Source organism: Falco naumanni, chromosome 10 (assembly GCF_017639655.2).
Source record: "Falco naumanni isolate bFalNau1 chromosome 10, bFalNau1.pat, whole genome shotgun sequence".
NCBI lineage: Eukaryota > Metazoa > Chordata > Aves > Falconiformes > Falconidae > Falco > Falco naumanni.
In genome coordinates, this window is record NC_054063.1 from 8600727 (window position 1) to 8619116 (window position 18390).

The window sequence follows — 18390 nt, forward strand, 5'->3', positions numbered from 1 at the left end:
CATCTAAGAATATTTATGCAAGGAAAAAAGTAAGTTCAGAAAGTAGAGAGGGCACAGGGAAGTGACTCAGGGAGAACAAAATTCAACTGGAAAAAATAAGAGGAAAAAAGATCAACCAAACAACAGTTAAACCCTACAGAATTCATCCTTGTTTAGGGCAGTCTCATTTTTTCCTCTTAAAAACAATCCCAATCCTATGAATATTACCATGGAAATGGTGATGGGAAACACTGAACTTCTCTGAACATTCACATAACCATTACTTAGAAACTAATTTTCCTGCAATTTTTAATAGGAAAAGATTGGAAAGAGCACCACTTTTAAAACCACGCAGTTTGTTTATTTTTCTATACTTTCTTTGGCAGTAGAATAGAAAGAAGGCTGTTTTCTGCTTTGCTTATTAAAGAAACTGATATGCAATCTGGTTATACAGATGCAATATGAAAAATGCAAAATACTGGGTTTATCGTTTGTATTCAGAAGATAGCACAGCACTCCAAATTTCTTCTTAGGTATTCACATCCTTATAAAGAAATATTTAGTCGATACAGTGTTAAAATCTATACGGTGTAACTTCTATTACCCAGGAGAGGAAAGCTTAATACAATAAAAACACATTTCCAACATGACAGATCTATGTTCTTTCACAGGAATAGCAAGAAAATGTGTCAGATCAGTCATAAATTAACTTTATCACATATGTCACACATGAAATGATTTAAACCACCGAAATGTGGTTTAAATGTCACACAGCTAGTGTGTGACATTATGTTCTAGCCCTGAGCAGTGATACACTATTACTTTTCCTCTCAAATATGCCAAAAGAGATTAACTCCAATGTTATAATCTCCCCTTGATCTCTCTGCTGCTATAGGGACATGTTTATGTTATCAAAGTGACATTCGACTCATTTAGCTGCACTTATCAACTCGCTCAACTACTCCGTGATTGAAAACATTCTCATGATGAGGGAGCCAAGCCTTCCTGCCCCTTCCTGAAGAACAGAGCAGGCAGTGCCCAGTGCCTGTGCTTGCACCTCAAGGGGAAGAAGCTAAGGCATGCTTTGCATGGCAGCGCATTTCTACCAGGACTACATTTTCTGATGCGTAGTTACTGAAATGACTGCGTTACAAGTATTTCCTCCTTAAGAAATCAGCATAAGAATCTAATCTGTTTTCTATGATTAACTGCATTTGAGAAGAATATATTCAGCAGAGGATTCCGAACATAACATGCAACTGTTAAAAAGACATTCACTATAACTAAAATGGTTTTGGAGTTAAAAAGAGCTGACTTTTCCACATCCCTCTTAATTTAAATCTTGCAAAGTTACTTCCAGTCTTGCCTTCGTTTGGTTAATCTTTATGCAAGGAAATACAGGACAGGGAAGTAAAGGAACAGATTCAGAGAGAACAGAGATTAATACACAAATAATCCCCCTCTCCCCTACAAACACTTCCCCATATCCCACACTGATAAACAGATGCTAGCTTATTTCTTAAATACTTGTGCATATGAAAAGCCAGGGTGGGAACAATATGAAGAGCAGAATACTGGTTTAAAATCAAAAGGCTTATTTGTTGTTCTATAATTTTTTCTGATTTTTAAAATATATAAAATCAGAAAAAGCCGTTAAAATCAAGACCATAAATTTATACAGGCAGAAAAAACTGTCTTCTCTACTTTTGTACGTGTTCCATGTTATAAACCATAAATTGTGTTCTAAAAAATGCCTTCCATATTTGTCAATGTTGTGACTGTATTAAAATAATGACGCTTATGTAATGACAGAATTGATAGTATGCAAAATAATGACAATGAATAAAGAACAGCTGGTTAAAACACAATAGTTCTCTGTCAGGAGGGCCTGAAATTTATTTTGTGTAAACAGCACTGCATATAGATTATTAGAAGTAACTGTCATACAAATTACCTGTGGGAACCACTCTGACTCCCCAAGTGCTTTAAGGAATGTTGCCTCAGAATCTGTAGGAATAGTGCTGGGAACACAAGCTCTCATCAGCTTTTTAAAGCTTGCCTTTGTCTGTCGGATGTCACTGAATTCAACAGGAACAAATTCACAATTCAAAGCAAAATCAAGTTTGAATCCCTGTATGAAAAGGACAGCAGCAGATGTAATTTTAAAGGGAAGCATATTTGTCACTGTCATCTCATTAAATCTCTAAGTCTTGCCTGCTTTATTGCTAAATATTTGAATTCCTAATTAAAAATCTGTTCAGTTAAATACATGCCCAGGACAATAAAACTCCTTACAGCACTTGCAAAACATACCATAATAAAGTACCCATCTATTACTCGTAACGGCAGAATATGCTGCACAGCAGAAGATGATTGAACTCTTCACTTATAATTAATTAAGAAATCAAATAGAAACGTGAATAATTGTTACTATTGCATTATGGCAATTTAATTCTACATAATCATTTCTTTCACATTACTCTTCCTGCATTTCTTTTCATCAAAGTGTCTCCTTTGCCAGCACGTTCTGAGGGCTACAGTTATAAAAAGAAGACTTAACAAGATAAAAAAATTTGATATGAATGGATCCATTTGAAAACTTCAGGAAGAATGTTCTCTGGAGAAGCAAATGAAAATGCCAACCCAATAAAACTGAAAAATGTTGCAGGAAAATACAGTTTTCTTACTGTTCAAAAGAACAGTCGGTTCTAACAATGACAAATGTTTACTTTCAAGATTTCTGTTTAGTCTTTTATGTTACATTATTATGCCTTATAATATTAAATCAGAACACTGACTATAGACTTCAGAGGGTATTTCTGTAAATTACTGTCATGCTAATTATATTAGAAAGAGATAGACTGTCAAATGAGATTAATTTAAAATTACAACTTTGTGTAACGATGTGTAATGAAGAAAGTGAAAGGAAAATGAATTTGCAAACCAATAACAAAAGACAAAGTAGAAATGGAATAAGAACTAATACCTGTTATAAAACCATCATTTAAAAATATAACTGAAAATACAAATATGATATAAAAGAATGTTCTTTGAAATTAAAAAATTCAAAACAGAAACTAAATTTGCAAAGAATTTTAATTCACTCTGCTACAACATCGTTCTTCCATCTCCTGATATAATTTCAGAAAGAACTGAATACTGATCTATCTTCCTACTACCCATAAATGTTTTTGGAAATTATATATTTCAAAAATTACATAGCATTTTATGCATGCTTACATTTTGAACAAGAAAGTAGAAAACAACTGATCTTTCAATCTTTGAATGCAGAGATTTGAAAAAAATAATCTGCAAACCTTTTCTGAAAAACATAAAACTACCAGGTATTAATGTAGAAGATATATGTTTCTTAAACAACTGCATTTAAAATACTAAAATCTATACAAAGAGGTGTATGAAACTGTAGACATCATGGTCCTCATCATGTAATCAAATGAGGATGGACAGAATTCTGGGTTGGCCTTATTCACATCAATTAGACTCCACCCAAGTTTAAGTGCTGCCCACAGTAACAAAGCTTTTCTTCTCTGGCAGTTGCTTTCCTGACTAACAACATTCCATTTGCTTCCTAACATATTTCAACACATTAAGAAAAATAAAATTGCTCTTTTAAATTGCCAAATAAGTCTGTTTCGTGTTTCCCAAAATAGAAATCACTGAGATGACAACTCAGCCGAACATTAGATGAGTAGTCAGCAGAATCAGGTACACCAGAGCATGGCTTTGAAAGCAAGAACTTGCAGACACACAACTCCAGCATTTCCCTTGGAATAGCTCTGAACAGCCTCAGCCACTACACCAGCCCTACTCCATGTGCCTACAGTCCCAGCGTTCATCTTCATCCCAGCAGCTACACTGAGCAGTGCCAAATCTGCTGCCCTCACTCTCTGCAAAGCCAGTGCAGGGAGACAGCTGAGATGGCAAAGACACAGTGACTTCCTCACATGAAGGCTTTGCTGGATGCTCTGCTGCCTAGCAATGCAGTTCCTTCCTAGCCATTTCTTTCCCAGTTTGAATGCTCTTACTGTGCACGAAGTTATTCCATTCCTCTAGTCGTCTGTTACCCACCTTTGTATCTCAGCTCTACTACACATCAGCACTTGACCAAAAGTGACAAACAGGGCTCTACTCACAGAACTCTCGTGAATTTGAACTTGCTCTTTAAGATAACTTAGTATATTTTAATTTATGTTGATTTTCTTGTATTATACAACCTCAAAGCTTGATTTTTCACCTTCCAGGCAACACTGAGTTATATAGCGTTGTTATTCTGCATATAGAAATAATCCTCGTAAGAGTTTACACCTTTAGGAGAGTTATTCATCTGCTTTATCTGGAATATTATTTACTGCTCTGTAAAAACATCAGGGTTATTAAAGTCAAACCACATGAAAACTATGTTAAAATTAAAACGAAAATTAAAAATTGCCGTTACCCGTAACTGAGATTTTTCTCCGAATATATAGAGGGCTGCTTGCCGTCTCAAAAGCTGACTTTGCAGAAAAGGGCTGCTACTGTAAGAAGTGGAGTTATCTTTCCCTGCAAGTCTTGCACCGACATCAATGAATGGAGTCTGAGTGTTGATAAATCGGTTACTTGAACGAAGACTTGCCCATACACCTTCATAAAGATGAAAAATATTTCAAAATCTCTTTACATGAGGCACTGTAGATCTTAATTATTGAGGCATATACTAAAACATAATTTGGAAAGTAGAGTGCTTAAACATGTCATTGGCTCTCTCATAGGACATAATTAACAGCGCATGCTGGAAAGAAGTATTTTCATAACAAATATTGTCAAAAACATTGTACTGCATTGTCATTTTACCTAAGATACTAATACTGCACAGTGCTCGCTATTGTAGAGAGAACGGTTGCTATGATTATCAGTAATACAATGATAAAACGAATCACAACTTGCCAGTAATTAGCATCCATTTAAGCATAAGGAACTGAAGCTGCTAGTGTTATTTGCAGAGATTGGGACAAAAACTTGATGTATTTCCTTGTCAAAGGCTTATTATTTTGGAAGTCTAACTAGTAAGAATATTATATAATTAAGTGATATATTTCCCATTTTTGAAGGAAATAAAATTCCCTGCTACCTAGAATTCTAGTGTTCCGTTTGCCCTACCTAATGTAATAGTATCAACCGTATCGTATTATAATGAAAATGTATATAAAGTCAATCAATCAAAATACTACATTTCAGGATAAAATATTCAATATTTACTCTCGAAATGCCATGATTAAAATGCAGAATGCCATGAATAGTTTTTAATTGTCCACATCTAATGAACAATCAGAAATGAAAATCTAATCTAATAAAGTTCTTTTTTTAATCTTGTGTTTCACAACTATATTCTAGCAGATGTGACTACAGTACAGTTGTGTGAGTAGAGAGAAGGATGCCTAAAAGATCATGGTCTTATAGTTTCAATCTAGCAGCTAGATCACCATTACTCTGGCAGCAGGGCATGGAACAGAAATTCCAAAGCCAGCAACAACATGAGCTTGAAGCAGTGCAGCATGACATGGAACCACCGACTTGCACCTGAAAGCAGCACAGCAATATTCGAATGGCATTGTACCGGCCTAACTGATGTCTGCCTCTCTACAGCATTTTTAATTTGCGTACTGTGCCTTGCTGATGCAGCCAGATTGTCATTTCCAGAGGAGGAAATTTGTACAACACACAGACACTCTCTGATCCGATTGTGCTTAAGTAAGCTTTGTGATTTCAATGTAAGATAAAATAGTGATAAACCAGATTGCCAAGGCCTGATTAGCACTAGGTGGAGAAGAGAGAAGTACTAAATGTTTTTTTGTTCCTTATGCCTTAGTTAACAACGTGAGGTATGTGAAAGGTACTTGATTTTCAGAATATAAATAGCACTACTTGAAAATCGAATCCCTTAAAGTATACTAAATTTGGCATTCAAATCGCAGCGTGAAATTCTTTAACCTAATACGCAGCAAATCTGTTTATCAGAAGAGACTCTTGTCCAGAAATCTGTGAGGCAAGATATGCAAAAGAGGCACCAGAAATACCTTGTAGTAGTAGAAATTTAGATACTAGAGTATATAAAAAAACCTCTCCAACCCTTTCAGGAAAATCCAGTAATATCCATGGTTAACATTTCTTGCATAAAGAAAAAAAGCTGCAGATAACAGTAAAATTCCACTGAGATAGCTCAATCAGCAAAATAATTTTAATCTATTTTTTGGAAGCAGGATTGTGTTTCTATTAAAGAATAATTCTGTACAGTAATCCTCAAAAGGGACTTGTCTGTACAGTTTCTAAGTCTGTCTGGCTGCTAGTCTTAGATGTGAGCAAAGGAATAGGAGTAACTGAGAACGGCTGCCTAGGAGCTTACAACTTGGTAACAGTTCTAAAGAGTTTCCACTTCAAAGACAGACAGTTTTATTAAAATACCTCACACAGTACAGTAGTATGTTTAGTATAAACTTTTGTCCCACTTCTCAACTACTAGAGATGAAATAATAAAGACTTTAGCAAGCAGAAATTACAGCGAGCATTTAGTAAGAGAAATAATCTCTCGTTAATTCTGTATGAAAAAATGGTAGCTCCAACACAGACAACTGTCCTTAAAGATGATCGATACAAAAATCAACAGTGTCACTTTCTAACATTTTACAAAACAGGCCATCATTAGCACCTGCAGCACATCAAAAGCAGCAAAACTGGTTACAAATACGTGCTGATGAACATGTTGACCAGTGATGGATAAGAGTGATTAAAAGACACAATTGTATTCATATTCTAATATTGCCTAGTATCTTATTTTTGTTAGAAGTATCTAGCTTTCATTATTTGGCATATATTGTATTATTAAAACTTTTAATTTGCCAGAAATAAATTTTTCCCTGTTCACTAACATTAATAACAACTTTGGAAAGTTCACTGACTAGGTCACGTTTCTTAGCTGTTTTACTAAAGCAGTAGGAGGACTAAATGCTCTTTTGCAGAATTTTGCTGTTTAAAATCTTCACACAGAAAATCTTCTACATTATAACTCCACATTAGACTATAACATTATTAAAGAATAATAACACGGTGAAGCGTGCAACTGATCACTGTCACTGCATCATACATTCAATGGCCAAAAAACCCCAAAACCAAACCACAACACTGAACTAACCCCCCCCCAATTTTGTTAATGCAGATTCAAGGCTTTCTGTCAGTAACACTTTAGCATGTATTAAGATATTGTAGTAGTTATGGAGATGGCAGAAAAGAATGTGCTTTCAGGACACAGAATACAGTACCTTGGTGGACTCTTCCCTTAGTTGCTGATTTGGAATTTGAATGAGTGAAACATTTATCTCTGTACCCAAGCACTGGTAGATAACAGTTAAGACAGAAGGAGGAGGAATGGAATGCACATTGCAGCAAGACACATCGCAGGAGAAAAGAAAAGGGTTACTTATTAATTTCCAGAGATCTAGTATACATTGAATTTATTTATAGTATATGATTTATCAGACAGCACAAATCTTAGTCATCACAAGACAAAACATCAATCAAGCCAGAGACCCAATAAAAATGGGAAGGAAGTACCCATTTATCAAAAAGGAGTAATTTTCATTGTCATAGCAATAGTTTCAAACACGTAGCACAGCCATCATGTGTTTTTCCATTATAATACCAAAGGAAATTTAAGTATTAAATCATTCTGCCGAATACTTTATTGAAAGCTTCTATCCAGCTGAAAGTTACCTTAATTAAAATCCCAACCTTAGTGCTTTTTTAAAAAACTGGTTTAGTCTATTTAGGTACATAATTTGATGGACCTCAAAATCAATCAGAGTGCAAAATGTTAGCTCTATACATCTACAAACATTTTAAAAGGACTGTGTAAAAGTATATAATTTAGAAAACATGCAATATCTATCACACACAGTTTTTTTTTGCCCCTTGGCAAAAATCCTCATTTTCAGTGGGAGCTTTATATGCTTATCAGAGAGTATATTTTTGGTTTAAAAGCCACATCAACACAACCAACTTCTCTTAACACAAATATTCTATTAAAAAATACTCAAAGTGTTAATGTCTCCTGCTTTTAAAATAGATGTCTGAGCTATATTTATTATAGATATCCTAGTATTTTTCCAACAGCAGCAAACTGTACTGGAAAAACATTTTATTCTATTAAATCACACAACAATGCCAGGTAAGAAGTGCTGTTCTGTAGAACCACGCTACACTTACAAAGTAATGTAAGAAGAAAAGGTACCTATTTTGAGTGTATCTAGAATTCTTCTAAAAGATATTAACCAAAGTATTGCCAAAAAAAGGTCCAAGAATGGAAATCTATTATGAAATGTAAGTACTTGGCCAAATATTTCAGATCAGAAACAACTTAACTGGGCATCTGGCAAATACTTTGTTACAATGTTCCAGATAAAGTAAAAAAAACATACCTGACACAGACACAAATATTCAGGACTACTGACGAGCATTCAGATCTACGATGATTTTTAAAAATGAGAAATACTGTTCAAGCACTGGCACCTATCTTTTAACTTAAATTTTAAAAGGATGTGTATTAAAAATATGTTGTCTGGCACAAAAAATAGAAAATGTCATTTTCAATTGGTGTATCATAACTGAAACTAGCTTTTGAGCCCTGGTATGTGTGAGAATAAAAACAAAGCCACAAAACCACTGCTATTGTATTTTGCAGAGTGTAGTGGGTAATCCATAGCCGCTTGCGATATAAAGGATCTAGCTAACCTCACTGTCTATTTTTTATTTTGTTTTTATTTTTGGGGGTTTTGACTTATTCTTAGGAATACGAAGGAGAAAGAAAGCACCATTTTCAGACTATCTGCATATGTCTGTTTTTTCAGCTGACCAAACCCCTGGATTTTTGGTTCTGCATACAGTCTCATGACACCCCTTCACATGTGAAATTTAACTAGTGTGAAAAAGTAGTAAAAAGCTTTGCAATAATAAATCCTGTACATCAATTTATTTGATAACAACAATTTCAGAGATTCTATATATTTTGTGTATTTTATTTTCTTCTAAAAGAATTGTATTAGCTAATCTAAAACCTCGTGTTTACTCCTCTACAGGGAGATATTCCCTTTCCCTGTTCTCTCTTACCCGGTCAACTTCTCACCTTCACTAGGGCTCCCACTGTACTTGTAAAACATTCTTACATTTCAGCAAAGTCCTCACGTATCCTGCTGAACTGTGACTAGACTGCAGATACTGGGCTGTAATTACACCTTTCACGTACACAGAGCAGGTGTGGCATCAATCCAGCAAGACACAAGATAACTTCTCTGCCCTCTTCCCGATTACTGCTGGAATTTGGCCAAGAGATTTCAACGTCCAACCAAACAACACATCTGTGACCTAATACCGCCTCAAGTCTCCTTTTTTTCTTCACTGAGCAGCAACAAACTCATCCTATCACACTTACCACAAACTCTAATCCCTGAAACCAGCCATAGTTATTTCAGTAATCCTTTTATCTCTAAAAGACAACTTTTGATGCAGCCAACCCGCAAGCTTTCCCTTTCTTATCTGGAGCACCTTCACTGCCCCTCAGCACCACTCAGCTGTTGGCACTTCAGTCCCACAGGAGGGGATGGAGTACCACCAAACATCTGCTGCTGCCTGCCCAGCATTTTCACTGTTCCAGTGCAAAGCCAGGCTGGGCGCAGCCACCAATTTACCTAACAATTCCAGGCACTATTGACTCCTGTTTTCTTACCTCTAATTAAAATCATAGTGTTTTTTCATCTCCATGTACTACAATAACAAGACAGTGAGCAGAGAACATAAAGAGAACTTTGATTTATGAAATACACATATACTATGATTCATGAAAATGCACATTTTTTTTTTATGATCACCACTTAACTGCCCTTCCTCTCTTCCCTTCTGCTGCATTTCTCACATAACTTGTCTATACAGCGCTGAGTATTTCTCTTTCCCTGCCTTTTTCCTTTCTTCCTTTCTCTAATCCCATCCATCTCTTTTGCAAGTTTTTCTCTACAAAATTGTTTTGTTCTTCCCCATACGAAGCTACAGTTTTCCTGTCACACCATGATTTAGGCTGGAATGGACCTTAGCAGGTCAAAGTAGGTCTAACTAATTTTAGATGATGTGTCAGAAAGGAAGAAAAGCAACTTTTAGACGCTTAAAAATAATTGTAAGAGGAGTCTTCAGGGCTAAAGGCAGTAAAATATGAAATGCTCCCTTTTGGGAAACAGATTCACCTCTGTCCTAACAAACATATTTAAGGAATTTGATGCACTAATTTGTGCATATATTGCACATAAAAGATCGCAACAATTTCACCAGACTACAAGAGTAAAAGTAGTTGGAATCCACTTCACAGCCTGAACGCTTCTTGTATAAATGACAATGAGGAGCCCTTGTACCTAAGAATAACTATTTCCAAAGAATGCACTATATCTCCCTACTTACTACACCCGGGCACATACTCCCTCCTTTACCTAGAGTAAAATTATTCAGACAGATTATTGGTAACTTTGTGAAGCATCAGCTAATCTTCAGTCAAATGCCAGAATGACCTGTAGTGGAGATTATAATGCCCGTTCAATCCTAATATAAAATATGTCTTTTCAGGCCATACACTTTAGACAAATTAAAAACATGCATGAATCACAAAGTACTTCAAAATTTAATTCCTGAGTGCTTGATTTTCCATTGATTTCCAACATGAAACAAACTTTTATGTCAATGGTAAGTAGAGGACTTAAACAGAAATTAGGTATTTAAATCATGTCATGGACTGAGGTTAATCTGCAATTTCTATTTTGTTGTTTCAGAGGGTAATGAATCAGTAAGCAGTGTAATTATTTTCATTTCACTAACTTTTAAAAAATCATTTATTACTTCAAGTAATAGATTTTGAGCTAGTCTTACTAACCTCCTCGAGCAAAGCTATTGGATAGATTTACATCCAAATGTCCTGGCACTACCTGCTTAAACACAGTAGACATTCTTGAAGCCCTCCTTTCAGTGCCTAAAGTCAGCCAAAAAAAGAATAGAAGATTAAAAAACTACTCAGACTAACACTTAACATAACTGATAAAATGCCCCTTTTCACCCAATACAGCTAATTCTTGTCAATTTCGTACTTCAGATTTATTTTTAAGACAGATGTATACATTGGCAACAGTATGGAGATATTAGATACAGCTAAGTAATCAACATATTTTACAACAGAGGAAGCAAAGCATGCACACTTCAGGAATGGTGTTATTTTACAAGAAGAGCCACTGAGTGGCTATATTAGACCAATTATCACCAACTGAGCAAGACAAGACAGACACAATTTTAAGTCACATACTCTTCTTTCTAAGACATTGGGGTGACCTTCACATAAACCCTAACAGGTTTCATCACATAGTAACTGAAAAAAAACATGGATTCATTTCTTCATGGTTCCACATATAAATAACTGAAATAGTGTATTGTGAAAGAGTTTTCACGCAAGTAAAGCGCTACTTGGAAATGACATTAAAAGCCCATTATGATGATGTAACACACACAAAAATGCCTATATACCTTCCATGGCTGTTGCGGATAAATAGTGTATCTGTTAAGGTAGAATCTGAGCTTACATTCTCATATTTTCTCGTTATATGAAATAGAGTAGTATTTTGCATTCTCTTCAGTTTGGCAGCTTCTTATACAATATACAGTTTTTAATACACTTAATTTGTTGTAAGACTTTAAAGCTCATCTTTGCTTCTGATTCTGTTCCATAATGTAATTGTTGCATTTGGTACATATAAAAAACCAAACCAAAACAAAACCTAGAAAGTTTTGGCTTCTTGATATTCTGGAGAACTTTATTTGTTCCAGCATTGCAATAAATTACTAATGCCTCAGGACTGGACATTATACTTAAATGGATTTCACTAAAAAAATGACCCACAGGTGGATAATTGTTTACTGTTGGATTAAGAACACTGAAAAATATTTTGAGAAAGATTATAAACATCCTTTACATACAGAAAACTCATTCAACTGAAACTAAGAGTGAATAAACTATCTGCAAAGTATAACTAAAGAAAAAGCAGAATTTGTATGGGCCATTGGACTAACATGAAATTAGGGAAAACTCACTTTTCAACTTTACCATAGAAAAGCACTATACAAACCAATTTTACCTGGAGACAGAGCAATTGTTGGTCTAACAGTGAGAGTATTACTGCCATTCATTTTGCAGTGGACGGATATCACATTTAGGAAGGCTTGTAGGTATTTTTCCTGTTCTATACTGCTTGAAGATTCTAAAGAAGCAGGAGCTAGAGTCACAAGAAGAATCAAATACATTAAAATACAAGTACCTTTATAAATACATAGAACAGCAAACCAAAAAGCTTATTAAAGCAGAGCATTGAAAATGTCTCATAGTTTGTCAAGGTTCAGAAAGCTATTCCTTTGACGACAAAAAATGCCCAGATGTTCATCGCCTGCAGAGCAGCACCCAGCAGCATTCTCTTGCATTCCACCCCACAAAGCTGAACTTCTGAAAGAGTCTGTTACCTCACGGTCACTACTTCAAACATTAATCACTAGCCAGTGATCAGAACAAACATAATGGAAATGTAGTTTTCCCTTCACTCTCAGAATGACAAGTAACGTTTCTAAGTTTGTGCTGCTTGTCAGCAAATGTCAGCCTTTTAAAAGAACGTGTAGAGAACCGTTTCTTTAACAAAAGTAAGTTAAACCCATACTCAACCAGTGCTTCCTCATTCCAGTAAAGGAAGGTTACTTACCAGTAACTAGAGGTTCCTTGAGATATATTGCCCAGTCACTGAAGTATACATAGATCAAAAGACACCAGTGTTCATGCACTCTGCTGCATTTAGAGACATCAATGGAGATAATCTACATGTCCTTCAGGTACCCCGCCCCCAGAATCCGACCTTGTGAATGGAATGAAGAGATGAAAGAGGATGGGCAGTGCATGCACAGCTGGGTTACACACGTTAAGGGATCCCTGGCTATGAAAAGCAACGTTCGCATTCCTCAGTGACAGTCCACCTGCTCCTTCACCAGCAGGTAACTTGAGGAAGAGTCTCCCCACATACTTCGGTAACTTGTAGGAAAGGGAGCTGCAATCTTGTGAGAACCACAATTCCTTCTCGAAAAACTTCTGCATAAAACTGTATGTGCATGTAGCTTCAGATGACTACAGATGTCAGAAACAGAGTAATTTTCTAATTGTTACTGTGTTGCTCACATTGCTGGAGACACAAGAAGGGCCATTTCAGAGAGAGAGAAGTGGCTGCAAAAGACGGGATGAAAGCAAAGCCAGAGAGGAAACAGCTTAAAACCAGAGCGTGGAGCTAAAAAAGGCAAGATGAGAAGGTATAATGCTCTGACAAAGTACTGAAGTTAAACAGTCTACTTAAGACAATCTTGAGACTTAAAAAAAGTTAACTAACAAATAACAAAACAGAGAACCAAGGGAAAAAACCCTCAAAAGTAAGAGAAATAAAAAAATGAATCTTAACCAGAAAAACTCCACCCATTTGTGTGCAGGTGTGAGGATTTAAAGGAAGCAAAGGAGATGAAGGTCAGGCCCTGGGCCACACTGTAGTGACAAAAGAGAGTCCCGACTCAACGAGTCAGATCTTTTTCAAATGCCAAAATTTTTTGAATTCTAGTTTATTGCAGCCACCGAGGGACTCGCTATAGGACAAAAATGTCATAGCTGTTTAAACCAAACCAGGATTTGGTATCTTGACCACAAAAGCCAAGATTTGGAAGAAGAGATAAAGAGAGAGAGTCAAAGAATTTGATCGAACACACTTCGATGAGCCACAATGGTAACTTATAAATTTTTCTAGTGATGATCCAATCAGATTCTGTGCTGGAGACTAACAGACAGTAACCTAATTAGCTGGAGGTGGCAAAAGAAATGTCAAGATAGGCCTGTTAAAATTAGTATCTAAATAGTCCTGTTAAAATTAGTGCCTGAATTGGAAGTACAATTAGGAAGTGATTAGAAAACCTATGTGCAGGAAACGTCATGCTGTTTCTGTCTGACAAAGTGGAACAAATCTGGAGAAACCCATTATTTTCTCTTCAACTCTTAAGTAGAGTTTACACATCCTGAAATCCACTTGAATGATCTCTGGGTCTCCTAGTCCTTGAAGCAATCCCACAAAAAGTCAATTTAGTTCTTAATTTAGCTAAGTGAAAGGAAATAAAATGCCAAAATCAAAGGATAGTGTCTTCACTACTTGCATTTACAAGGTTTTATTTTGTGGAGAGTATTGGTTTTGCTGTGTGCATTTTAGGAAAGAGGCTCAGGAGACTAATAGCTGATTTATATGAAAGCCTGTTATTGAACTGGGCAGACATCTGAATAAAAAGATTGAGGGCAATAGTGTCCCTGTGAAAGATTATAGATGGAAAATTTCCCCTTCATCCTTAACACCAATCATCCCACCATACAATGCTTAAGAGCAGTATAAGGGGATGAAAGACTACTGGTGACTCAAGGTATGAAGCCCTTACCTGCACAGATGAACACAGATTTCTATAGTGACTGATGTTTTAAGTACTGTATCATACACGAAAGCCATCACAACAGCACAGATTTAAACAAAAGATGGGGATGGTGATCCTGGTAGCAGTTTAATAAATCCCAGGAAAGAAATGCATTGCTTATTAACTCAGTTAAGCTTGCCTCAGCTGCTAATATGTGCTCTATATGCCTGGATGCAGGTTGCTACATCTTTACCTTACAACAGGTCCCAACACAGTCAATAATCCAGCCTGTATCAGGGTAACTGCTCTCTTGGACAGTGTTACTACATACAAGAAACATACATGGTCTTCCCACATGGCAATTGACCAATACTTGTAACTCATGTGTAGAATATCATATTTAGAACTACAATGCCCTGCAAAAAACTCCCAGAAAAGGTGAAGTGAAATTCTGAAACCAGCTTTCATGTTTCAAAGGAACTTCTGAAAAGACCTGCACACTCTCCATCTCATATTCAAACATGTTAATATCATCAAATCCTTTGCGGACAGACATTAGAAAAACACAAATCTGTTGCACATGTAGTTTGGTTCTGTGCAACACTTCAGTACTGTGCTTAATTTCTCTAAAAATATATATTCAGTGCTTCTTATGTAACATACTGATCTCAGCTATGCTTTGAATGCTTGCTCAATACCCAATTTAACAGGAAATCACAAAATTGTTCACCAAGTCCCAGCAGGTCTTCTTGGTTTCTGTCTATCAATCCAGAACCACCTAATAAAAACCTACTCGTATGAAATCTCTGCTTAGGAAGGTATGCATCTGTCAACTCGAATTTAAGTTAAGATTATCTTTGTCCTCTTAGTTTGCTATAGCAGAGAATACTCAGCAGATAATTACCGATTCACAAATTAGCGTTAATAGCCAGTCCAGGCAGCGTCTGATATAAAATGTGTCTTTCTAATATCTCTGAAATTTTGAGAAGATTTTTGCATCTTTAAAAAGATGCAGTTTTTACACACAAAACCTCATACAGCTAAACATTATGGCTGATATAAACTGTTATTTACAAGTAAAGGAAATGTAGTTCTCATAAAGATACTCTGTGAAGGAAAAATTCAGGAAGACTATGCAGAAAAAATTCAAATCATGACCTTCAAATTACTTTCATGTGACTTGCACGTATTTGTACAGTATGCTTGTTACAGGTTTTGAAAAATTCTGTAGAACAAACCATTCAGTAGAGTCAAACCTTTTAATTGTGTTTTAATCATTATTGGGGTGAGACACAAACATAAACAAGACCAAGGAATTTCCTCACTACCTTAATGAGCTCCTGGTATTCCAACTCCACCTCAGATTTTCTTTTCCTTAAAAATTATGGACTAATTCTAGAATAATATCTAAACAACTTTGATTAAAGAGAACACTGTCATTTTCTTCAGCAATACGCCAAGTTCACTCTTGACATGACATTAACCTGAAGAAACTTATCAGCATAAGAGATGGAAATCCAGGCAGTCACAATAAGTATCCTAACTACTGTCTGTGAATGATACAAGTCAACCAATATTATTTCCAAAACTAATGTTGCCCTAATGTTATATTCTCCTGAAAAATTTAACTATTCTGACAAATCTTGTGCTGGTCCAATCCTGATCACACAAAGGAAGAGATTCACTCAATGGAAAGACTCCAACTAGAATCTTTCAGGTCTATGCTTTATAAAAGAAAGAAAAAAGTTAAACTAGTATTACAATGAAAAACATGAGGAAATCAAATGGATAACGGTCTTTCTAATATTTTATACAATCTTCTATTAAAAGGGACAACACACATTCAGTATGTAAATCAGTGCAAAGGAAAAAGATAATTTAAGGGCAACAGGGAACTCCGCATAGCATTTGGCAGATACCAGCTTTCATTTAAATTACTCTTTTGAACCACTTTCGTGCCATTCAGGACCTGCTTCTTGACATACAGTAAAGTGAACTAACGCAGTATCAGATAACCGTTCATATCCTGTGACTTTTGGTTCAATCATATGACTGATTTCCTCTAGAAAATAAGTATTTATACATAAAATTACTTACACAGAAAGCCTAGCTGCATCTGCTCACCTGTAGGATGTGTGTTTTGGGATTTGAAGAGGCCAACAACACCTTTTCCGTGAAAGCCCCCAGATCTGAGTAGAAGAGTACTGTTTTTAGTGTTTTTCCAACAGACAACTGGCAGGCGATTGTGACGGTAACAGCGAGCAACTCTCTGCAGACTGCTGTCTTGAACAGACTGAGGTACTACGAGAAGCCCAGGGTAACTGTATTGACAAAAAAGTGGAAAAAAAAAATTGCTTTCAAAACTTTAAACAACAACAAAAAAATTTCCTAAAATTACAAACTGAATAAACATCTTAATAAAAATACACCTCAACCATTAGAATTCTTTTTTATTTAGCAACTCACATTTTTAGTCCGATCAGGGCAAATACCTTCATTTGTAAAGAAAACTGCATTTTAAAACCAACTTTAATTAAGAAAAATTTCTAAGACTATCACTAGTAGTCTCTTTCCATTTAAGGTTATTTTTTATTTGGTAGTATTTTTCTTCTTAGTATATCTCTTATCTGGCACTATAATGAAGCTGTATTTTTCAGCATGTCAAAAAAGGGAATTTTGAGGCATGCAAATGATGCAGTAGTTTTGTTCTGAACTTGTATATGAAATATGAGAATTGAAAGGAAAGAATGTTAGATTGCCTTAAGTATCACAACTAAAACAATAGGTTTTGGTTTATGTCAAAATACATTTAAATTTTACAGTCAGATTCCTTGGAACAGTGTATTTGAAACTGCATTTTTCTGTGATTTTTAAAACAATACAATACATTGAGAGATTAAGAAATTCACTGACACAACACCTTTAAATACAGAAAACCCAGCAAGAGAGTAGTTGTGCTCATGCTAGCAAAAGAAGGATTCAAGTAATATGGAAGATTATTTTCCAACTCCTTCAAAAATATTCAATTTAAGAGCCAATTTCATATGTTAAGAAGAAACCAAGATGAAGAGCAGGGAAAAGTTAATGCTTAGTAAACAGCTTTGTTCCTCTACAATATACACTGTTCCTGTAAATTCAGTTCTCTGACATTTACTGAACTGCCCTCATACAAAAACTGATATACATAATATTTATGGTCTACTTCTTAAAACACAGTAACCAAACTAATACGGCACTAGGTAAGTATTTACATCCTGAGATTTGTAATCCACTCAGATATTAATTACCTTTTCAAAAAAATCCTATAGAACATTAAAAACTGGTGATTTGGGGGGAGGAAAGAACTGTCTCTATCATGTGCAAAGCATAGCGAAAATGCAGATTTAATGCCTTCATCTGCATTGTACTCAGTGTTGACTGAAGAAAACCAGTTATTATTCCATTACTTTAGTCTAGTCTAGTCTGCTTATCTAGCCAGAAAACAAGAAATGATCCAGTATTTTTTTTGTGTGCCCTTCTTTCCATGAAGAACTGGGGATTTCATTATCCACAATGAAAGCAATGACTAGCCAAAATTGGTTTTAGGGAATGCAAATGCTCTTCTGATATGACTTACACCGGTATGCTTTTGTATTAAGAAGAATTTTTGTGGGTGGTGGTAATAAACTACGTCAGCTTGCACAACAAAAATGTAGTAACATTCATGTGTTAAAACACAACACTTACAACACACAAAAAACTTCTAAAGTAGTGTAGATATCTTCATGAATTTAACTTTAAAATGTTTTTTTTATTTTAAGAAAATAGTTACGTATAATTGCTTCTGAGGCTTGCTTTTTTTATTTAGGAACAGAATAGATTTTACACGTA

The 18390-nt window shown here is 35.5% G+C and overlaps 1 protein-coding gene across 5 annotated transcripts in view; it reads right to left on the reverse strand.

The window, feature by feature from the left end:
* Positions 1 to 18390, reverse strand: part of SBF2 (SET binding factor 2) — a 254668-nt gene that overhangs the window by 23093 nt on the left and 213185 nt on the right. For 2 of the 5 annotated variants that reach the window (XM_040608411.1, XM_040608410.1), the window contains exons 27-32: positions 16645 to 16841; positions 12186 to 12323; positions 10937 to 11032; positions 7293 to 7364; positions 4436 to 4620; positions 1934 to 2110 (exon numbers count right to left, since the gene is read on the reverse strand). In XM_040608411.1, coding sequence (XP_040464345.1) covers positions 1934 to 2110; positions 4436 to 4620; positions 7293 to 7364; positions 10937 to 11032; positions 12186 to 12323; positions 16645 to 16841 — 865 coding nt within the window. The remainder of the gene's footprint in view (positions 1 to 1933; positions 2111 to 4435; positions 4621 to 7292; positions 7365 to 10936; positions 11033 to 12185; positions 12324 to 16644; positions 16842 to 18390) is intronic. The other 3 variants (XM_040608414.1, XM_040608413.1, XM_040608415.1) reach the window with 3 other exon arrangements.